The sequence below is a fragment of the Molothrus aeneus genome, chromosome Z, assembly GCF_037042795.1.
Source record: "Molothrus aeneus isolate 106 chromosome Z, BPBGC_Maene_1.0, whole genome shotgun sequence".
In the NCBI taxonomy this organism is placed as follows: Eukaryota; Metazoa; Chordata; class Aves; order Passeriformes; family Icteridae; genus Molothrus; species Molothrus aeneus.
This window is the reverse complement of record NC_089680.1, coordinates 51,179,492-51,203,993: the sequence shown is the minus strand read 5'-3', so window position 1 is coordinate 51,203,993 and position 24,502 is coordinate 51,179,492. Positions and strand designations below refer to the sequence as shown.

The window sequence follows — 24,502 nt, the reverse complement described above, 5'->3', positions numbered from 1 at the left end:
ACCTGATAAATTGTACAGAGAAGCCTTATTCATTCCTGTTTAATTCTTGTTACAATAACAGATTCTGTATCAAAAATTTAAAGGTCCTGGGAAATTGCTGGATAACTACGAAAAGTGCTAGGGTGGAAGAACATTTAGAATTTAAGAACCAAAAGAAACACAGCAAGAGATGGGAAAAATTTCAACACTTTATCCCAGGGATCAGAAGAAATAATAAAAAAGAGCATGCAAATCATAAGCTAAGTTGTCATTCCACAGTAACACAGCTCATGAATGCTACAGGTCTGAGCTGCTTATCTTTGAATAAAGATAAACACGCTGGTTATCTTTGAATAAAGTATATTATGGTTTAGCTTTTAATAAAAAAGGATTCCTCATTGCAAAAGTAGCACATAGCCACATAGTAAAGCTTAGTCTATCAGCAAAGCTGCTGAAATCAAGACACTACTCACGTGGTAACAAAGTCTTCAGTGCTGTTTGTCATCCATACAGGTTTTTATACAGGGTCTCACTATCTCAGGGAGTAAGTGTTGGACTACAACTTTTTCAGCAATAATAAAATTTCATGACAAATATAAAATCTATGGAAAAGAATTTTGGAATAAAAAGTTGGATGAAGAAATGACAGAATAAGTATTTACACACAGTCACAGAAGTTCATTATATATGCATACATGTTCCTTTTGCACCTGGACAGAATAAAATAGCTGTTACTGCATGACAGAGAAATCCTGCACCTTTTAAATTACATCAGCTTGCATGTCAGAGGAAGTATGCTGATAACATGGGGTTACCATTAGTATAGACTATAAATACAAGGTGGAAGTAAAACCTTGAATTAATCAGTTTTGATAAAGTAATCATGAAGCAGAAAAGTTCTCAGAGTACTAAATGTGCAATCACAATTTACAATTGACCAAATAATTGTGAGGGCTTTTTTCTTCCTATGCCTCTCAAGCAGATTTACACAAAACAACCCCAAGAAAGGGAAATATGTATGCTCTGCCCTTAAATAATATCCTGATTCTCCTACACTTTGTGTGACAAAATGGCACAATGAATGTCTGTAAAAATATTCTATTGAAAGTCAGCCAGGGACAGAAATGCCACTTTGTGTCATATGTTCCCTAGATACTTTAAAATATTCAGATATTATAATTTTGAACCAAAAAATAAAACCCTAATACTTATGGAGCTGACAATTTGTATGGCAAATCATATCTGGTTTTTTTTGGTTGGTTGGTTGGTTGGTTTGGTTTGGGTTTTTTGTTTGTTTGTTTGTTTGTTATTGGGTTTTGGTTTTTTTTTTTATGGGACAAATCCTGGGAGTTGCAATGTCAGAGGATTAAGGAAAACGCATTTAGAAAAGCCTCTGTTTCATGGTCATCCCCAATTTTTTCACAAACAAATACATGATTTTCCTTCTGTGTTACAATAAGTGAAGGACTGCTCAGATTGTGAGGACTCTCCTGTGACTAAGGAGGGTCTTGGAGGACGCCAACATAGGGGCTGAAGTGAGGAAAAAACTACCATATACCAGTCCATGGCTGGTTGCGCCTAGCAAAGCAAAACACCTTCTGGTCCCTCTCTGGCTGCCAAAAGGAAGGCTCCTGCCTTTTCCTTTGCATTCCTCAGCCAGCTGATGATGTATCCTAACACTTCCTAAAACTAACACATGCTGATGGAGAGTTTCCTCACAGTGCTTCCTCCCAAAGAGCTTTTCATGGTAGATGACAGGCATAATTGAAGAGTTGTGGACTATGACAGTAAGGAAAAATCAGAACATTCACAACTCATATATCTCCACTTGGCTTTATAGGCTTTTTTTTAATGAGACAATCATTTGCTTTCATGTTGGATTGCTATCTCCATTATAATGCTCTTGAAATTTTGGGACAGAAAACAGACAAACGAACATCATCTGTCTAGCAAACATTTAAAAGAAATTACATTTTATTAACTGTAAGCAAAGAAGAATAACTAAAATTGATTATGATAAATCACCACACAATTGTCATATTATTTAAAGCTACCATCTTTAGGTGAACTACTAAGAACCCTGTAACTGTGTAAACTACAGGCTTCTAAGCAACAGATGCTCAGAAGTCACTTTGTGTGGGAGCCTGTCCTGGAGAGGACAGGCCAGAGACTGGGCACACTGCCACACCACAGACAACCAACATCATGCCTAAAGAAATTAAAAGCCACAACTAATGACATCTGAGAAGCTTATGGTGAGGAGCAAGGGACACAGAAAGGAGTCTGGGACCAACTGGGAGTGGCCATGCAGATCAACAGCCTGTGATCGGCCAGAGGCTTCTAGAACATTCTATGAGAGACTATATGTAGGTGTGTCAGCCACACTTTGGAGTCTTCTGAAGCAGCCTCTTTATGTTTTGTTTTGCAGCCTTGTTTGTGACCTTTTCTTTATTTAATAAATATCTACAATTTTGGCACTTCAACTGTACCCGTTGTTTCCTTGTTGCTGTGCCATGTGACCACACCATCCTCAAGCTCCCGAGACCAGAGGCTTTCCCATGATCTCTGCAGATCCCTCAGGGTGTTGTTGCCGGCCCGTCTCCAGCCGCTCTGCTGCTAGCTGGGTCAGAGAGATCACCGGCGGCCAAATGCGCACCGCAACAGGTTTGCTTTTCCTTTGTTTTGTTCAGACACAACAGTCTGCAAAAACCACATCTGCCAAGCACCAGAATTTTACCTTTAGCTCACACTTGCAGAACTTTTTCTAGAATGTAGCATATTAAGAACTGAGCTGCTTTCTAGTAAGTTTACTGAAGATAACTGTTGATAGAAATGAAGAACAGTTTGCAGCTGAAAGTCTGTAGGAAAGAACAGTATGCAGCGTAACATATACACTTTGGTTTAAAAATGAGATCTGTCAAAAAAATCACCAAGTAGAATCAAAAGGTGACTGAAATTTGATGTGAGACTGCCAAGGGGGCAAAACAGTAAATCTACAAAATAAACAGGAACATATTTTCCAGTCCTTTTATTACTTTTTCTATTGACATTCTTCATAGGAAGAGAATAGACTGACCAAAACAAAAAAATATTTCATGCAAGATGGGAAGCATTCAATAGATAGAGAGGAAAAAAAATCCCATGAATTTGAAAATCCCGCCCTCAAACACAATATTGCTCCCCATGATCTAAAAGGCCTGTTTCAAATGGTAGGTACCAGAGCCTCCGCAAAGAGGTGCTCTTGACTTGGACTATGCATTTGGACATTGGAAGAAGACATCCAGTTTTATCCAGTGCCTGAAAAGCAACACCTGAAGGAAAACATGAGCCTAACAGGTATTTAACATGGGCTAACTTCCACTTATAAATGATTACTGTAAGTTGATAAGGAGTCACAAAAGCTGCAACTTTATATGGTTTTTCTCCCCTGCTGCCCACTTAGACTGGACCCATACCAAAACTTTTACAGAAAATTAACCTAACTAGGCTGTAGACCTAGCAGACCTAGACCTAGCTGTCTGACTTAGATCATGAGGTAACCAGGTGTTAAAATTGGGGTTTTCAGTCCAGCATTCAACTAGGAAGAAAGATACATGTGCACATTGTGAAAGTGAAGGTGATAAACAACATCATCAGCCTACTGCACAGACTCTGATGTGACTTGTTGGTAGTGTAGATAACAGTGAAAGGCTACAGATTTATTGTTCCAAGAAACTGGAACAGACCAAGGATGCCTGAGTGCCAGCACTAAACCATTAAACTGGGGAGGGAAAAAGTAACACAAAACAACTCCAATAAAAGGAAACAAAAAACCAACCAAACAAAAAAAAGCCCCAGCAAAACCAACAACAAAAACCAAAACAGCAATAGTGCCAAATTGCTATAAAATATAACTTCATACATTTAAACTTACTCTCACTCTTGCATGTATGAATCATTGGTTTTTTTGTAAATTTTTATTAATTTTGTGTTGATCTGGATGCCTGTGACATAAGTTATAAAAATAAAAAATAATTCTAAAATTAATAAAGAAAACTAAACCAGGAGAGCCATTAAAAAAAAAATCTAGTTTTCTAAGGCTGCTCAAGAAGAGGATTTTTTGTTATAAAAACTGCAGTTGATTCAAGTGTCTTTTACGTTAAGTGTGAACCCTTAATGAATTGATTCTTTTAAGGAGTGAGAGCACATTGGCTTCTTCCATCAAATATATATCATGTCTTAACTAGTGCAATTTTAATTTTGCCCAGAACATCACATCATCACTACCACTATATTTTGATATTATTAGTATTTAGTAGTTCTTCCGGTTTATCCTTTCTTCATTCACCTACAAGAGCCCCAAACGTATCTCCTTAGATGGAAACAAATCATTCATGACCTCAGAAAGCCTCCCTCTGCTCTCAGCTCTAACAGCACTTGGTTCAAAGTCCTCAACTTCAAGGCCCTATCACAAGGCTATACATGTTATCCCAGACTGGAGATATTTGGTTCTATCCCTTCCTAGATGAGCATATTTTTTCCTTTCTCTCCACTTTCCTCTTTCACTCTCTCATTTGTCACATCCATCCCTCCTTACACAGGGCACAATGGTGAGACTGTGGCATGTTGTTCTCTTTTTTGTCTCTTCAAAACTCATAGAAAACTTTTCAGCTGAGGATCTGTTCAGGTATCCTCATTTTGCCCAATAAACACATCTCTTAATCTTGCCTTCCATCTTCAGTGATGATTGTGCAGATGTCCAAGCCATGCATGTGATACTCCCACCCTCCAACTCTTCAGGACTGCAGGGCTTTGCTTGCACCTGGCCTTGAGAGCATATACCCTCTTAAAGAACGTATTTTTTTCAGTACCTACATTTCAGAAACACTTCACAATCCTGTTACAGAAACTCTGCAGCCAAGCCAACAGTATGCACTCACAGTTCACAATCCAAACAACCAATTTGGCTTTGCATACCGCCAATTACTTACAATGCACACACATTGTAAAAAAGTCACCTTGATGAAATTATAAACCATTTGAACACTGGAATATTTTCTAATCACTTGTGCAGAAGTCCAAACAGTTCAGCTCTCGAACAGGGCAAGAATCCATCCAGCTAAAGAAATTAACATTGTTGAGCTGGTTAATAATGTGTGGCAATACTGTAACGATTTTCAAAGAGATTTATGTAGGCTGACCATAAAACAAAAAAAGTGAGATGAAGATTTTCAAGCAGATTAATATGGGATTTCTTTGGGTCACTAGCTGCCAGAACCACTATTGGTATCTCTTCTAGAGGAAGTACTTCAGCAAGCATACCGTAGAGCTCCATTCTTCACTCTGGTCTGCAGGCATTCCCCAAGTGTGGATTAAGGAAAGTGAGAAATGCACCAGGTACTGCCAAGATCATTTCTTTCAATTATCTAATGTCTTCCAAAGGTCTCCCATCCAACTGATTTTGAGAACTAACCACATTTAACTGATTACATCTGAAAGATTTAGAACAGAGAACATGGCTGCAGGCATTCAGGGAGACACACACATTACCAGGGTGAAAGCATTTTTATTGCTTAGTGATTTCACCATCTGGAGAACATTATGGTATTAACGTGTATGAAATTATTAAACATTAAAAATGCTTTCTAAAAGCTATTAATGCCTCTTATTATGGAAAACCTTGAAGATGTGTCCCATGAAAATTACATTGTTCAGGTTTTGAAAATTTGTAACAAAGAATACTACATGTCATTAATATTTAAGAGCTGTAGAACTATGGTTTTTGAGTGAACAAAGAGGGTATATATAAAAAATGTTGTCTTATGAATTCCACAGCAGTTTATATGACCTTTAGCTACTGAAAAAGGTACTGAAGATAAATAATAATAAAAACAATAAAAAATACTCAAGACACAGAGGTGTACAGGAAACCCCAAGAAAACTGAATTTATCTTAAAATCTGTCTGGCGTCAAAGCAACACTTCAGGCAACAGCATTCAGCTGCTCAGCATTACGGGGTAACACAGAAGGAAGAAGGTAGAGCACATCTTCAGTGCCATCGTCACTGTGAGGAAAAACAACCTGGTGTCTCACATCCTTTCATTTCAGGATAGAGTGCACTACCGGTTGACACAGCAGTAACTTACACTCCATCCAACCTCAGAGAATTACCTTCAACTTGTTGCCTTCCTACAAAGCTAAAAAACCTTTTAAAAATTGTAAGACTTTCTCTGGAAACATAAGACTATGAAGAAGAGGTAGTAGTCTCAACAAAATACATTAAAAAATCTGAAGATCTGAGGAAGATAATACAGCTTAGAAGTGTCTGTGGACATATTTCTTGACTGAAGCAAGCAACTTACTTAAAAGCTACTTTTTTGGGACCTTGGTGGGGGAAAAAAAGCTCAAAAACTACAGAAAAAAACATGCTTCTTCCTTAATAACCTTTGAAAGTGATTAATGTTTCATGCACTGAAAATGACATCTCTCCTTTCTGTGTTCAAACCACTGAAGGAAACATTAACAGCACACATCATTCATTTAATACGTTTGCCTTGCACATCTATTTCATTAGCAAGATTTTTTTTCTTTTCATAGACAGATCACAGCTTATACTGAAACAGTTTCATTTCCACAGTAACACGGAGTAATTTTGTATGGTTTTATAGGCTTTCACATCACTTCAAAAGCAGAAGCAATAGTGAGAGCAAGAATTTTATTGCAAATGAGACCAAGTGGCAACAGAATACAAAGGGCAAAGCTGCAGAAAGAGACGGAGGATGAAGGGAATGTAAGCTCTGAGCAAGGAGGCAATTTTATGGCAGAAAATAAGTCACTATATTCAGTATGTGACATACATTTAATTAAACTTTAAATTGAAGAGACTTCCCACAAAGTAGGCTAAAGAGATGTATACAAAGAGCAAGTGCAGCAAGGTAGGAGACAAACTTTCCTTAGGGGAGAAATGACTCCTCTTAAACCAAACACTTTGGTGAGTTTCCTGCTCCCACATGGTTTTGTGTCACCCAAAAGCAGAACACCAAAAAGCTGCTGCAGACTATGACAAATCCAAGGGCTGCATCTCTCCTACAAGCCACAAGTTCCCTGCTACAGCTGTAAGTGGAGGACATAAAAAGACAGTGATTTTTATCAGAGCAAAGAGAGAAGGTGGACTGATTTCATCTCAGCTCAGAACCCCTCTATGGGCAGTAGCTTTAACACCTGCACATACTAAGGGCCCTCAGAGCTTGCTCAAGAGTTTTACGACTCTTCTCATTCTTTGAATGCCAAAAAGGCACACAACATATCTTCTCATACTAAAGGATATATCAGCATGGAACAAAGATCACTGCAAGCAGACTCCAAAGGCAGTTTTAGGTCTACAACTTGCATTAATTTATTCACTTAGGAAAAGCTAAGTTCTGCACAAGTTGACATCTCTCTTCCAAGAAAGCTGCCAGAGCTGGCAGGAGCAGACTGCTTCTAAACTGCAATGACTGAGCCATTTGTTTGGTATCAGTTGCAGGACTGGTGCCAACCTGAACACACAGACATGAACTAAACTGCCCAAGGAATATAGGCACACATAAGATTTAACTCACATATATTTACTACTTAATACTGAAGTTTAAAAGCTCTGAAGAAGCATCAGGACTGGAAAAAATCCATGCATTTATGCAAGTCTTGTTTTCACAAGAACATTATTGCCAACCTAGCCAAAAACCTCTTTTAAAATTTTGTATATTATTTTAGGTATTTCAAGGAAATTGCCTCAAGCTGTGACATTGAAAAGCAATGGCACACTCTTCTAGCGTTCGTCACATATATATACATACCTACATACACACACACACACACGCGTGTGTGCACACGTATACATACACACTTCTTCAACCTTTATTTCCTTAAAACAATTAATTGGAATCTTCCACTTCAATTCTTCATGAATTAAAACATTGAGGAACAGTACACAGAGGATTTTTTTTTCTAAATTGGGTACGGATTTGTAGCACAAAAGGACCTGTATTACACAGTCCATATGCTTTAACCAGAAACATCAGCTCTGCCAGCAGACTCCAGTATTTGTTTGTTATTTGTCCTTGCTATGAAGGGTGCAGAGTAAAATGGGAAACCACTGTATGTTTGTCTTCCATAGATGTTCAGTTTTAGATTCACATAACAGATTTGAAAAACAAGTCCAGTCTTCAAAGATAAACCTTTGGGGGTTTATCATCTCCATGTTTATTTGGAGTTATTTAACTAACATGAACAGCAGAAAAGAAAATGGCAAATGATAGAGCATAAAGTTGAAAAACCAAACTTCCTTTTAAGATGCACCAAATTGCTTCCTTTAGTGGGAATCAAAGCCCTCAATAAGTACTATAGAGTGACTTAGGTCTTTGTGAAATGAAACCCTTCTTATTCACTAACCATTTGCCTGCCAGGAGGTACAAGCAGACTGGACACAAGGGCTGCGTTTTCCACATGGAACATGATCACACAATAATATACATTTACTCTCATCCTATCACAGCATCTGCCTTTGCTGTGGAGGCCACAGTGGGAGCCAGGAACATTCCCTTCACACAAGAAAAGGCCATTTTTTGGCTGATATTGCAACATAATGTTTAGGATGGCACAGTTTTCCAGTAGCAACAGGATTAAACAATGCAACTACTATACTAGCAAATTTTAGCACAACTAGAATGTTCTGCCAGTCAGAAGTTCAGTAGGTGAAAACAGCCAAAGATGACACTGACCTGGCAGTAATTACCAACTGAAAAGTGGTGATGAATTTACATAGTGACAAAGCCTTAAAAATGATAAATGGAATCCAGAGCCACAGGAGCAAGGCTGAACATTGAGCACCACAGTAAAAATTACACACAAGTTCCCACACATACATAATCCTGATCATACATTTAAGAAATAAATAAATAAAAAGAGAGACTGAGGCAAATGAAATGAAGGGTGATTAAGGGAAGAAGAGGATCATGAATCCTTATACCTCAGCAAATAAAAGCCAAATAGTACCTTATCAATATAGATACAAGGGAAAAGAACAAGAGCTTTTTAAAGTAATAACAGCTTACAGAAGAAAAAAGGCTGCATATTTGCCTCAAATAAGTTTAAAGTGCTACTTATTGAGGAAACTGCATTTATACAACAACATTCTAGTGGAACAGGACAAGTAAAATGGAAAATCCTATTATTTTAGACAGAGCTCAATGTGTTTATAATAAACTAATGGTGGGATGTGTGGAAGGTATACTTCCTCAGAGTCTGTGAATGAATGGAAATTTCAATTTGCTAAATACAAGAGCATTGCCAGTTTATTTTCTGTATTGATTAATGGATGCCAAAACCTCTATTTAACATCTCTCATTATTACGTATTTTTCCCCAGTGCAAAAAAAGTAATAATTATACCACAAAATATGAAAAAAATCTTTGAACTGCTTATGAAAACAGAGTAACTCTTTACAATTCCATTTTATAGTGCTCACTACAGCTTATTTTCCCATATAACTGAAATACTTAACCAAGGCAACTATTTTTGTTATCTATCTACATGGTCGTTATGGATATGACAAGGGCAAAAAGTTACTTCACTTGTATAGGCTAGTATCTACTCTGCAGAGAAGGTTGGACCAAACTGACTAATATAATTAAAGTCAAACAGAAATAAATAAATAAAACTCAACAAGGAAAGAACAAATCCCTTCCTCCCCCCAACTCAGGGCATCACTTTTTTTCTTTATTTCAAGTTAGAAAGAATACAGAGTGTACCTACACTGAAGGTAACATGGCTATTAAAACTAGTAAAAACATAATCTCGTTTGTTTTTGTTGTCCACATCACGGATTTATGATAGTACCCTCAAAAAAATCGTTTTGGAGGCCATTTCCAAGGTAAGCATTAGGTCCCCAAACGATGTTTAGCAATGAAAAATTAACAACAAAGTTTTTTACTAAAGTTATGAGTTTAGTACTAAACTAAACATTCCAATAAGCAACAGCAAAGTTCTTTTAAATTGAGATGAGCAGGAAGTTCCTCCAGTTCTGGACTTACCCTGCAGGAATGCTGCTTCTGAAGCATATTTTCGTATAAAAAAGAAGGTACCACCAGCATTGAGAGATATGAAAAATTTGACTGTTCCTACATTCAGGAACATATTTTGACCTGATTGTTCTGAGGTCCTCAGTTAGATTTTTTGCCTTCTGAACTCAAGAAATTTTATCAGCGTTTTATCAACACTATACATAGCTAATGGAAATCCCATTCTGATCAATGTGGATGATTAAGTGCTTTCACATCACTAAGTACACTAGCAATACACAAATAGTGAGTGAATACTATAGAGTGAATACTATAGAAAATCACTGGCATATTTAACAGAAACAAAATAACATTCTAATGCTGGATTCTCACATGGGGACAAGGGGCCAACATTATCAGCCGCAACAATTGCTATAGTAACAAACAGTCTCCAGAAAAAGTTAGTAACAAACTGACAAGTATTTAATGGTCTTTATATCATTATTCACTCCCCAAAGTGGAGTAAAAAGGCAAATGCCAACTTAACTGCAACTTACCTTAGCTGCGTTATACTTAAAAATATAATTAAATACCTCTACACACACATATGTATATACACACATCTACAGACACAGAGAGAACTTCAACATCACGTCCTATTTGCCTATTTCATGAGGCAAAAACTCATGAAAGATGTCCTACTTGTGTGGATGAAACCCAGTCACAAGCAGCTGATTCGTAATAGCTGTTTTCTAACTTGCCAAGTCAAAGGCAAGTCAGTCTGTTACTCTAACTTACCTCCTTCCAGTATTTCCCTCTCCTGCTTTAAGCATTCACACAGTCATAGAATTTTCAAGGTTGGAAGAGACCTTCAAGATCAAGTCCAACCATCCATCCAGCACTACCACTATAACCCATAAACCACATCACTTAGCATCAGATCCAGATGCCTCTTAAACACCTCCAGGGACAGCAACTGCACCACTTCCCAGGACAATCTATTTCAATGCCTGAACACCCTAGGAGTGATAACTTTTTTCTAATATCTAATCTGATTCTCCTGTCTCAGTTGAAGGCCTTTTCCTCTGGTCCTATCACTGCAGGGACAGTAGAAGTGACCAACTCCCACCTCACTACATCTTCCTTTCAGGGAGATGCAGAGAATGACACAGTCCCCCCTGAGCCTGCTCTTCTCGTGACCAAACAAACCCACCTACCTCAGCCATTCCTCATAAGACATGTTTGATAGTCCCTCCATGAGCCTTGTTGACTTTCACTGGACAAGCTCCAGCACCTCAATGTCCTGGAGGTGTCAGAGGGGCCAAAACTGGACTCGAGGTGCAGCCTCAGCCACACCAAGTACAGGAGGATGATCATACCCTTGTCCTGCTGGCCACACTGCTCTGGTTCAGGCCAAGATGCCACTGGCCTTCTTGGCCACCTGGGCACACTGAGCTGGCTCTCAACAAGCACCCCCAGGTCCCTTTTTGCCCAGCAGCTCTTAAGCCAATTCTCCCCCAGCCTGTAGCGCAGCAGGGGTTTGCTGAGACTAAAGGGCAGCACTTTGCCTTATTGAGCCTCATGGAGTGGTCCTTGGCCCACTGACTGAGTCTGCCCAGGTCTCTGTAGAGCCTTCCTACCTACAAAAGGATCAACACACTCACCCAGGAAATTCACTGTCTACAAATTTACTGAGGATGCCCTCAATCCCATGTCCAGACCATCAATAAAGATGTTAAATAGGACTGGCATCAAAATCAGGCCCAGGCAAGCAGAGCTAGCAGCCACCAAATGGATTTACCTCCATTCACAACGGTCTGGGCCCAGCCATCCAGTGTTTTACCCATTAAGCAGTCCACCCATCCAAGACATGAGTAGTCAGTTTTTCTAGGAGCAGTACAACTAAAGTAATAAAGTCACTGCTGTCCAAAACATTTTTCCAGCCATGAGTTAGGAAGTCAGACTGGGCAAGTTGTTAAGCATACTGCAAAAAGAATCTTAGCACACTCAAGGCTCTCTGCCCCACAAAGTCTTGTATATCTCACTCCCATGATAGAGTTGCTACCTTCAAGTATATATGTCAACACCACAGCATGGCTAAGAATTTAAGAACAGAAAGGTGTTTATTCTTGGACTTAAGAGACTAAAAACTAAGGGTAAAAGATTTGGAAGAGGGGACATGAGCACCAGCTTCCTATGGCAAGGATGGAGCAATGCCCAATGCATAGGTTTGGTACAGAATTCTTTCTTGAAAGTAAAAACAACAATCATTTTTTGCAAGGATGTAACAGACACACTCCATAATTCTAAGCAAGCCTCAAGTATTAAATCCCACAAAAGAAATGCATATACATTTACATGTCCCTATTAGACCCTTCAGTACTATATTTTTAAAAACTATTTTGTACTGTTTGACCATATTTTCTATGGTAGTCAACTATGCTCAGTTAGGTGCAGTTTTTCCCCCTACCAAATGAAGAAAAAAGAAATCACAAAAATATAGCACAGAAGAAAAGGATGCAGAATACTAGCCTCCACTTTCATTCCATCTTGCAGGCCAGATTCATACCCAACATATTATTATTTAAAAACAACAAATATATCAAAAGCACATAACAAAACTGTTTCATTTGATGAGTTAGGCACTTTCCTAAAAGCTCAGTCATCACATACATTTTTGTAGCTAAATCCCCTGACTTCTAGAACTCAACTGCACTTCAGTTGCAGCTGATAAAAATGGCATAAAAAGTCATTGTGTTTTGTCATGATCCACAATAGGAACTTGTGCAATTCTAGTAGGATAAGAGCTGGTCCATAAGATGGGCCTTTTCATGATGAAAAGTCATTATGATAATAGGTGTATTACAGTCTACAGCAGTAAAGAAAAAGCTTTCAAGAAAGGCTGAAAAAAGCTATGTTAAATTGAAGGCAAATATATATATATATATATACACAGAACAGAAGGACACAGATCTAACCAGAAAGATAAATTTAAATCAAACTGAAAGCTAAATTCTTTAGCTTTACAGTAGAGAGTCTGCAGCAACTACTTGGAAGCACAGCTTATTCTCCAAAGGACTTTGATGCTCTCAGAAGCTTGGTTATCACCTAGGCACAAGCTTTAAACATGTGTATGTACACATGCACATTTCTGTGCGTGCAGAGTTACAGTGTATGCCTCATGTAGCAGCAAAGCCCACATATATTTCCACTGCCTTGCAGCCACATATACTGCTAAAGAAATGCTGCATTTCTTCAATGCATTTGTTTGTACACCCTGAGGAGCTCGTTCACAGATGCTGCACTGAGAAAGGACCCCATGGACAAGCACTTCTCTTATAACAGCAAACGCAGAGTCGAAAGAAGCAGTGTCCCCGGTGATCAGATTTTTGTCCTTCAGATGTTAACTTGTCCCTGAAATGTTTGTAAAAAATAATAATAATTAAAGAAGAAAAAAACCAAAGGCAAAACAGTTTAGGGACTCAAGTGTTCTAAATGCATAGCAGAGCACTTGAAAGCACCCCTGAAAGCATAAAGGCCTTCAAAGTAACAAGCACATACACACAAGAAAAACCCCAAACCAACCAACAAGAAGCCTACCATCCTATTTTAAACTTATTAAAATGAACAGTTTCAAGTTTCTAAATAAAATAGCACAAACCAAAAATTAAAACCAAACAGACAACCTGTCCAGTCAGAACTTCAGGTTTCAGCTTTCAGTATTCAACTGTATGGTTAAACCAACATACTACAGAAGACTTATTTTAAGCCTCTATTAAAATATTTTTAAATGTTCATCTTTCTAAAGGTAAAACTTCAACAATGTGTTGAAAGCGTATCTCAAGAGTACTACATAAAAGATAATGGAAATGTAACTCAACACCACTACATTTCAAAAAAAAAAAAAGCTAACTCCTTTCCTAGGTTCATTTTAAGACTAAATCATACATAAAACAGCATTCAAGAAGCCTGTATCAGCTACCAGGCTGCTTATCCTCCTCCAGAATGTCCTAAAATTATACCTCTAGCTCAAGATGTTCTTTATTTTTGAAAGTATATGAGGGCTTTAAAAGATTTCTTACAGGCATGCCAAAAATCTTTGCTTAGAGTAATACCCAGAAGCTAAAAATATTGCAGCAAGGGTGGAACTACACATTTATTTGCTCCCCAGCTCCAAATATGTACTAAAAAGTGACCAACCTGGCACTCATCTTGAGCTTAAATCAGTACCCGACACTGGTCTGATGGAATAAACTCCTCAAAGCTGGCAATTCTTGCTACAATTTTAATACATGAGGTACTTCAAGTATTTTGTGTTATTCCATGCAATGAAGTAACTAAATAAAAACATATTGCAGAGAATATGGTACAGCAGCATATGCTGATGATGAGTTAATATATGCCTTCTCACATAAGAACTGAAAAGAGCTGAAAGCGCTTTCGTAATGAGAAACATAAAATAAAGCAAGAAGACTTCAAATGATCCAGCTACATTTTATGCCTCCTTGTCTACCTGAAGAAAACTCCCAAGGAAAATACAAACTGGAAGAGTAGCTAGGAAGCTTATTCTTCTAAAAAAAGACATATCCTACTGTAGTATTCCACTAGGTTTCAAGAGTACATTTAATAAGCTTTTATTTCAAATAATTTTTGTAACTCCCTCAGTTTACAACTTCCAGCCTCTCTCTTTTGTAAGCATTTTCTGTTTAAGTAGAAATATGTCTTTTGATCTCAAAAGATGTGAAGCTGGAAAGTCAAAGTCAGGAAAAAGTTATCTCTGTGAGATTTTTCTGAGTTGGGTTGAGTCGAGACACAAAGAATAGTCCAGAACAAGTAACAAAACACATCTACACTGGGGGTCAGGAGGGAGCAGGAGGAAACAACTTGTGGACTGTCTGTGTCTGAGAAAACTAAACACACTTTCAGTAACTCTCTACTATTCCATTTCAACTAACATTAATCTTCAGAAAGGCTATAGTAGGACAGTTTAACAAAACTATTAGCCAAAGCATGACCAATTACCACAATCAGATCTGTACATGTAAAATACAGTTATTTTAGAACTTGTAGGAAAGAGAAAACTTTGAAAGCATAGGTAGTTCTGGAAATATCTATAGAAACAAATGCTTCCTGTGTGATTAGGTTTACTTGATTTTAAGATAAAGTAGAAAACTTCAAAAAAATAAAAGTAAACATAAGTGTTTCATCTTGCTTTGCTTCACAAATTCACTTAAAGTTGGCACTAATGCAGTTATTCATCTGTTATTCTCATTCTAAAAATCAAGCTTATTCCTTGTACAGTAATAGAGCACTGTAAAGACTGATGATCTGATGAGTTTAAACGAGATATGTCTACAACAGTTGTGCCACAATTGCAGTTGTGCCACTCTTTGAGTTAAACACTTGAACACCTAGACTTCTGCAGTAGACATCTGTAGAAATACCACCTAGATATATACAATATCACAAAAGTCTTGAGAAAATACTTCCAACAAAATTACAGCAAACTTGAGGGAAAAAATCCAACATGGTTAGCTTTAAACATTCAGAGACACTGAGACATGGGTCAGGATACCCATATGCAGAACTAAATACACATTTCTAATAGTTTAGGAACTTTTTTTCTTCTTGTCTGTGGGATCCTTTAGTAAGTCAAACAAGAACTTACTCTTAGAGGAAAAACTTTTAAATACTTGCTTTAAGAATATTCAAACATTTGCAACTGACTCAAAAACGGTTAGCTAGCCATTCAGTCCTCCAAACAAAGGGCTGCTGTTAGATAAAAACACATCGGAAGGAAGGTGTAGCCATGCATTTTTCATACCAGGGACATGAAAATATGTCCCAGAGTCTTTCAGCAACTTGGTAACTGAGCACAAAGTGTCACAATTACACAGCTGTAAAACTCCAAAATGGCACAAATAATATTTCCTCTTGGGGCAGGGCAGAAAACACAGGACACTAAACCTGAAACTAAGACAGGAATGTAAGAGACCTTAGCACTCAACCAAGTGAGAAACAGCCCTCCTAACTGGGAACCACGTATCAGATGCCCTCATACAGTGGACTACAGCCATAGGTTTGTGTGTTCTTCTGCACATCTCCATGGTAGCTATGGGAATGCTATCCATCACAACAAGGATGCCAGAAAAGGTATCTCCAGCTCTTGCTGTTGTGCTGAGCCACACGAGAAAACACCTATGACTCAGAAACATGCAACTATCAGGAATGATTCTACTTTCTCACCATGATTTTCCTCAACTTCCCAGCCAAGCTGATCATGACAGGATCAAGAAGAGCTTAGAAGACAAGGAATCCCCAGGAATCATGAAGACGAGAGGCAGGGCCCTCAGGCCCTCCCCAAATTCCCCACATAAAAGAGCAAATTAATGACAGGAGGTTATGTAGAAAGCCATAGGGAAAAAAAAAAGCAGGAAATCTGCACAGCACAGTCGCGCTGGCAGCTCAAGTGAGGACCAGGCAGAGGCACACAGGGCAAGAGTAACGACCCAACTTGGAACCATGGTTAAAGCAACAGGATATGCATTTAAGGATTTACAGTTATTTGTATCATGGACACACAGAAACACTATACTACAATAGTATGATTTTTCTAAATGGGTGAGAATCACATAAAGTAAAGAAATTCGATATGTACAGTTAACATCACTAATCAGGTAGATGTTGGTAACAAAGAGTTAAGGCAGCACACAAGCAATCCTGTATCAGAAAATGTCCATTTATGCAAGAAGTTCTAAGGCCTCTGGGATCATCTGATTTCTCTTCATATACACTTAGAGACCCCTACTGCAGGGGTCCACTCTTATATGCATTTTTATCCTAGGATCACTGATGTTTTCTTAAAGTATTGGCTGCATTTATGTAACTACCTAATGTCCCTGTCTGAATTCAACAACTTAACTGGGGGTGGAGCACTGCTGCTTCAAGACTGATCATTTCAGTACCCAATATGAGCAAAATACCATCCTATCATCAAAGGCACCCACGCCTCTAATGCTTCTGTTTGGTGCTGGGTTGAACTCAAAGCTTAGTACTGATCTTCACCAAAGAGAGAGATAAAGCCTCAAATGACAGATTAAAATACAACAGGAAGGAAGTCTTAGACTAAAACAGAAAATATAAAGTATTTTTAGAAGAAGATACATAAAATGGTTTACAATGTTCTAGTACCACCGCAGACAATCAAAATACCAATGTACTGTAAAGGAAAAGTTTCTGAGTACACAGCTTGATCCAAAGAGGCATTTTCCCATGACATTTACTGCAATATTTACTGTAACTACTGGGAATCAACAACAAATAGGATAATAGAGAGCTTTTTACTAAAAGAATGTTGCAGTAATGAGACTGTATTCTATGGTTGTCCTTGAATTTTGGAAACGAAGCAGAAAAAAACAATGGGAAAAACAGATATATCATTTATGTGGACTACTTATATGTACAAAGTATCATATTTTCTTTCAACATCAACCTACACAATACCAAAGGAACACTACTGTATTGGATGCTTTGGAGGAATGTAGTTTTTAACTCTAAAGTGAACACAGCAAGATAATCCTTATGAGTCTCTTCTGCCTTAAGATACTACATGATTTTCATCCAGAGAAAGGGAGAAAAGGCTACAAAAAGAAAAGCTTTGCTAGCATTTGAATATATGGTACAAATACATCAATGAATTGTCTTTAGACAATTTTTATGCTGCATTTGACATTTTTTATTTTCTAAAAAACCACATTCTCTGATAGTATTTACACCCTGACAAAGTCTTCTTCAATTGTTATAGCTACTTATTTCATACACAGCATTTCTTTTAGTCATTTTATGGAACTACACTATTTGATCTGTTCAAATCTCAGGTTATAAATTACAAAATGGTCTTCTAAAACCCAAAATATATTTTTTAAAGCCGAGGGGGGGGGGGAGGCGGGGGGAAGAAAGGGGGAAGGGAAGAGAGATAAAGCAATCCGACCTTTATTTCAAATCATCCTCTATACTCAAATCCCAAAACAAGGAAGTACACAGCATCTTAGCTTTTTAGCTATATTTTTGTTTTAAAATAATAGAAAACATATGACTCACTAAAATCAAGCTTATTTCTTCATTCCTTTAAAATAAAAACCTTTGAAAGCTTCAAAATTAGTGGAAGAGAATGATAGCTTGAAATATAGATTCTGAAAACCAAAAAGCCTGATTTGGGGGAGCAGAAGATGCTATGACCTTACACAAATGAACAGACTTTTTACAGAGATACTTTGGACAAATTTGTCGGGTTTATTATACCTCAATCATTACAGCATCATCAAAACTAAGGGTAAATTAAAACATAATTGAAAAAATATACCAGAACAAGGGTGGATCTTCTGTAGAAAGAAAATGATCCATCCAAAATACACTTCTAGCAGATACCTTCTCATGAAGCAAGGAAATGGACTAGATTTAGACTACAGTTCAGCTGTTGCTTTCAGACAATTTGAATCTAAGCTGCTGTCAAGATAGCAGTTCAACACTTTGCTAGTCCTTTATTCCTGTCTACGACCACCTCTTTTTCTCCTGATGCTTATGCTCAGCAAAGTGGATTCTCCCCTGTTCCAGCCCGACACAGGGCTGCCCAAGTCCAGCAGAACAGGACAGTAACCAAAAACAGACACTAACTCGAGTGTCCTCCTCCTTCTGTCCTCCATTTTTCACAAGGACCCTAAAAACACTGTCATTAGATTCCCACTCTTAGCAATCTAATGACTAATTCTTTATTTGGAGTGTAGGAGCCCCATCAGCAGACACAGAGAGAGGCTCATCACCTCAGTCATGAGTCACTTAGTACATGGGAGTCCCAATCTTCAGACCTGGCTTCAAATCTGGCAGAACTAGAATTTAACTCTAGAAAGCTGAAAAAATAAGAGTGGCTCACTGCAGGCCTACAAATATCCTCTTATCTTATTCATTCTTGCAACAAAAAGTAAAATAAAATTTAAAAAAAACCAAAATTAAAAAAAACACAAAAAAAACAAACAAAAAAAACCAAAAACAAAAACGAAGTTGTTACCCTCTTCTTGTCAGCAAGCATATTATGCATATAAGATACCATATGCTTCTGGCTAGCCCTAAGTAGCACCAGAACAAACTCTGACAGGCAGCCAGTCAACTACACCAGCTAAGCCACACAGCAAAGATCAAGCATTTCAGGTTTTGTCAGCAACTCTTTGACTTTCCGATCCAGTTCTTATAAAAGAAATCTAGTAAAAAATGAGGCAACAGTGATTCAACTCTTCCGGAGCTAAAAGGTTCCCATGAATTTTAATGTAACTGTTTCCAGCTTGCATTGGTCTTCACAAATACATACAAAATACAAATTATTTATCTTACTAAAATCAACTAAGATCATAATAATCTTGCAGCTCAACAGGACTCAGTTTATTACTTACATAGAACAAGAGGACAAAAGTGCAACTGGCTATACAGGAAGTCCTGGTCCCAATTGTAGATTTTGTGCACATGTATCTGAAGGAATATTCCCCTTCTAGCACATAGAGAGCATTTCTGATCTAACACAGGAATGAAAAAGCACACAGAAACAGTTTCAGTGCCCCAGGGAAAAATATCACTCTTTTCACCAAATAATCTAGCAATCTGCAATACACAGATCTGCTCGGGTGGAGTATCATACTGTTGTACAGCACAAACTATGCCAAAGCACAAATGCAGCTTCTCTTTCCAGACACCTCATTTCACTCCTTCCCATCTAAATAGGTTTAATGCTGGGATAACATCCTAAGCAGCTTTGTCTTAATCATCTGCATTTTCTCAAACAGCTTCTGCACTGGCAACAAAGATTCTTCAGAATCAGACAGAAATACTGGTCAGAAAGTAGTGGGGATTATTGCAATGCCCAACACATTTTTTCTTTTATTCTCTATTACACAGACCTAGGTCCTTCAAGAGCAACTGACAACGAAGACTGGTGTCACTCTATTCCAGATCTCATACAAGCATGAGTTTTTTTCAAAAAGTTTGTTTTCAGGTCTCAATCCTACCATGAAAAGCTGAGCTTCTGGGCAGTCATATAAACCAGTCTCCACAACTGTTTTTTTTTGTTCCATCCCCCTTAAGATCAGTGCTTGGAGCCAACATTTCCTGACATTGAACATCAAAATACATTATAACCATGGTGACAATATTATCAGTTTTCTTCCACAGATTTGTCCCCAAGTCAAGCCGTAAAAACAAAACCAAAACCCCTTCCATGATACAACTGTCAAGGCAGAATCTTAATGCTGCCACCTGATACAGATCAGCAAGCACCACATGCCCATAAGGGCTGGAAAATAGCTTTGTACAGACACAGCCCAAACACATCAGAGTGTACGATTAGGCTGCAGATGTACCATGCAATTTGGATGTCAGATCAGGAACCACCGGTCCTATATAGTTCTACATGGATTTCCATCAACACCAAAAATGCCTTCCCTTCCCTGCCAGAGCCACAGGTATATTATCTCACAGTAGCATTTACAACACATAATGAAATAGGCTTGAAAAGCATCTTTCTATTATGAAGTAGATTTGCCCCTCTAAGATTTCTACCTAATTAGTACTCAGCATGCCGCATTTTCTTTTGTTCACCTGTTTACATACACTGAAACCTACAAAAGCATTTATAAATGCTCACCTTTTCCTGGGCCATTCAGAAAAACACTGTTACACAATTTTTTTTTCTGACTTTTTGACACTAAATACCACATAGCCTCTTTCTGTGGCCCATTTAAATGGATTTTTCCTGATTAATGGAGGGAGTGCCACAAGAGCAAGCACATATTAATATTAAATAACTGGTAAAAATAAGTGAAATAATATTTATCATATTAGGTTTCACCCTTTACCCTTTCTTGTAGTTGTATGCTCAGCCTATTTTTATCTATGAAGATAGTCTTGCAAATAAAAGTACAAAAAAAAAACAAACCCAGCCAAACAATACCTATTTCTGCTTTTGTAAATAACAAACTTGAGTAAGATACATCTGAGTAATTAAGAAAATACAGACCATTCTTCAAATGCTACAATGTATTCTAAGAGACTGAGATGCAAAGCAAACAGATATGCTTATCTAAACTTGAAAAGATCTGCTTAAAACAATCTTTCATGAACAATATATATATCAAATGCAACAGCTTCCTGTCAAGGATTGTTCCGAAACCCTCTAGGTAATACTCTAGCAACTTACAGCATAGCAACACTTACAACATGGCCGCAGTAAATTGTCACGAATGAAAACTGTAAGACACAAGTAGAAATAAATATGGTAACAGCAATATGCTGCGAATGTTTTCCTCCCTTTTTTCCTTACAGTCTGTAGTTCACATCCTGATGCAAGCACTGCAAGATAATTATGGTGGAAAGAGATTGCAGATACAGGTACTTACCGTGCAAGATGAAAAACTCTGTAAACAAATAGCACACTGCTAATTTATACTGTCACTTACCTCATAGGACCAAACGCACTGAGTTCCTCCAAACCTCCGGACACACCTGCCCACTTCCACATCCTCATGAGTGGTGTACATTTCTCGAAGGCATTCACCTATATGTGGCACCATCCTCCGGAGAACTTCCCGGCTGAAGATCATTCCTGGCCCTCCCATGCAGAAATTTTCTCCAGGCTCCAGCCCGAGTTTTCCGAGTTCTTCAATATTACCCAGACCAGTCTGCCCCAAATACAGAGGTTTACTGCTGTTCAGTGAGCGAAGAAACTCCTCCAATTTTTCACCTGAAAAAAAAAGGACAAGATTTACTGTTATTTGTCTGACTACTCTGCCAGCCATCTCTTTTCCTGTACTTCAAAGTTTTATAAAAATGTAACAGGTATCTGACTCAGAGGAAATGACTTCCAAAGCAATATCCCAGACCTCACAGAAAACATCCTTGGACAAGTTAACAGGGTTTTTTTAATTAACATTACAATGACATTTTCTTTCCAGCCACAAGCTGGAATATGGTCAGAACTTAATTTTTGACAGTGAACTTGTTCTGTTCAAACAATACTGATGGAAAGCACTTGCTAGTAAAGAAGTCCCTAAAGTTGGACAATTTGGACACTATAGTTCCAGGCTGGGAAGGAAAAGGAATCGATGGGAAATGCCAGATAAGATTTAATACATTAATTTTAGAAAATATCAGAGCCAATCTAAATTAACTAGGAAACACAGGTTTGATTACAGACTAATTCTTGGAAAGAAAATAAAACTCTTGTTAGTTTCAAATAGTTCCAGTGCTACAGTGTTTATCATCACTTAGCTAGTTATTTTTAGGAAACTTTAATATTTACTTGAAATTAAAAGTTTCTGGATTGATTTAATTTGGTACCATGTAATCAATTAAAGACAGGTTCAGTACTCCCATCGAAATGAGCTCAAAGAAAACACAACTTTAGCCTGCAACTGAATGCATACACATATATACATGTGTAAGTCTGTAAATATTTGACAGGTGAATGACAGCTGATGAGCAGGAAGCCTATTAAACGATTGGAAATTAAGTGACAAACAGGGAAGGGTACAGCTACCGTTAATGAACTTACAATAGTGTAAGCAACCAATCTCACAACCTGGGCTTACGCTTTCAACTTCAGCTTCCCTTTCGTAAGCGCAGGACACGGCACAAACAATGCTAGCCTCAAGCGCAGACCAAAAGGAAGAAGGCTGCAGAACATCACGTCCTAACGGTGCTGTGAAACTCGCACGGGAGCAGGGCTGGTGCTTCCCGGTGCCGCTCGCTGCACTCAACAGCAGCTTCACTTGGAGCCCGCGGCGGCTGCGCTCGCCCAGCCCAGGGTCGAGGCAGGCGGGGAGCTGGTACCGGTGACAGCAGCGCTTCCCAGGAGTCCCGCACCGACTCCACCGGGGGGCCGGGGCAAGGCACGACCGCCAGACACCCCGCGGTCGGGTCGTGAGTCCTGCAGTGCCCCGCAGCCCGCCGCGCCCGGTCAGACCAGACCCTCTCCGCCGGACCACGGCGGAGGCTCGTCCGCAGGATCGCCACGGAAGCGAGGGCGGGGACGGCACAACCGGGACCACACGCCCATCCAAAGGACCGCTCACCGAGCCCGGCGCGGTCCAACCCGCAGTTTTGGCTCTCCAGTGAGTCGCGGCCTCCGCAGAGACGGCCCGGCCCGGGCACGCCGGGGTTCCCTCAGGGATGGGGCGGCTCCCTGTACCCCGCAACCTGGGGCTGGAAGCAAACGCCGGCGGGGCGGTGGCAGGTCGAGGCGCCCCATGCTCTCCCCGCCCCAGGCGGGAACCGACCACGGGGGGACTCCAACGGGCTCCCAGACACCGCTCCCCTTCCTCCCTGCCTCCCGCCGGCGGGATGCGCCCCGGTCACCTTTTATGTAGACGTCGTCGTCCGCCCGCATGAACCACTCGTACTTGTCCAGGTAGTGGTCGTGCATGTACTTGATCATCATGAAGGACTTCTTTTGAGGCGGGTAAGAGTCGTCCACTCCCGGCAGGGCAACGACGGGCAGCGGGGGCATCCCGGGGGGCGCGGCGGAGCCCTGGCTGGAGAAGAACTCCACGCGGCCCGGCACCGAGGGCGCCCACGTCCGCTGCGCCGCCACCGCCCGACTGCCCAGGTACTTCTGGGCCGTCATCACCCCCACGTAGAGAAAGTTGCGGGGCTTGGTGCAGCCCTGCGCGCCCCCCCAGTCCCCGCTCCCGTTGTGGCTGCCGCCAGGCCGGCCGCTCCGCTTCTCGCCTCCTTCGTCCTCCTCCTCCGGCTCCCCTTCCCCGCCGGCAGCGGGGCTGGAGACCGTGCCCTCCGCCGCCGCCGGCGGCAGCTCCCAGGGGCTGCTCCTGAAACTCGTGCCGCCCAGTACCGCCGCTGCCCCCGGCGGCGCCTGCTGCCCGCCCGCCGCCGCCGCGCCTCGGGCCGCCCCCGGCCCCGCCGCGCGGCCGTAGTAGGAGCAGAGGCTGGCGCCGCGCCGCTTCTTCTCGCTGAGCTCGGCCACTCTAGGGGCGATGAGCCAGGAGGCGGCAGTGAAACCCAGCACCAGCCCCAGCACCACGCTCAGCCAGGGTCTCCGGGATCGCGCTGCCATGTCGCGGGAGGGGCGGCTCCCGGAGCAGCGCTACCGCCCCCGGCGTCCCGCCGGAGGCGACCCCCGTCCCGCGGCGGCCTCAAGCGCGGCGTCTCCCGCCGCGGGTCTCTGCCCCGCCGCGGCGGCCCCGGGCGGCTGCGCTGCTCCCGAGTCAAACTTCTGCAGGCGGCAGGGCGGCGGAGCAAGAGCGGCGGCGCCTCCGCTCCGCTGGCACCTTGTCCCCGCCGCGGCTGGTCCCTCCCTGCCCCGCCCACCGCTCAGCCTCCTCCGCCCCGGCCGCCGCGCTGCGCCCACCGTCTTCCTCCGTGGCTGCCGAGCGCCTCACCCCGGAGAGCTCCGCTGGCGCCCCAGCTGCGGCGGGGAAGCGGCGGCCGCCGCCGCCGCTCCGGAAGGAAAC

General features: G+C 40.6%; 1 protein-coding gene across 1 annotated transcript in view; it reads right to left on the bottom strand.

Moving 5' to 3' along the window:
• Positions 1 to 24,105, bottom strand: part of CHSY3 (chondroitin sulfate synthase 3) — a 140,349-nt gene extending 116,244 nt beyond the window's left edge. The window contains exons 1-2 of the mRNA XM_066568979.1: positions 23,391 to 24,105; positions 21,494 to 21,777 (exon numbers count right to left, since the gene is read on the bottom strand). Of these exons, the coding sequence (XP_066425076.1) occupies positions 21,494 to 21,777; positions 23,391 to 24,105 (999 nt within the window). The remainder of the gene's footprint in view (positions 1 to 21,493; positions 21,778 to 23,390) is intronic.
• Positions 24,106 to 24,502: the final 397 nt, after the last annotated feature.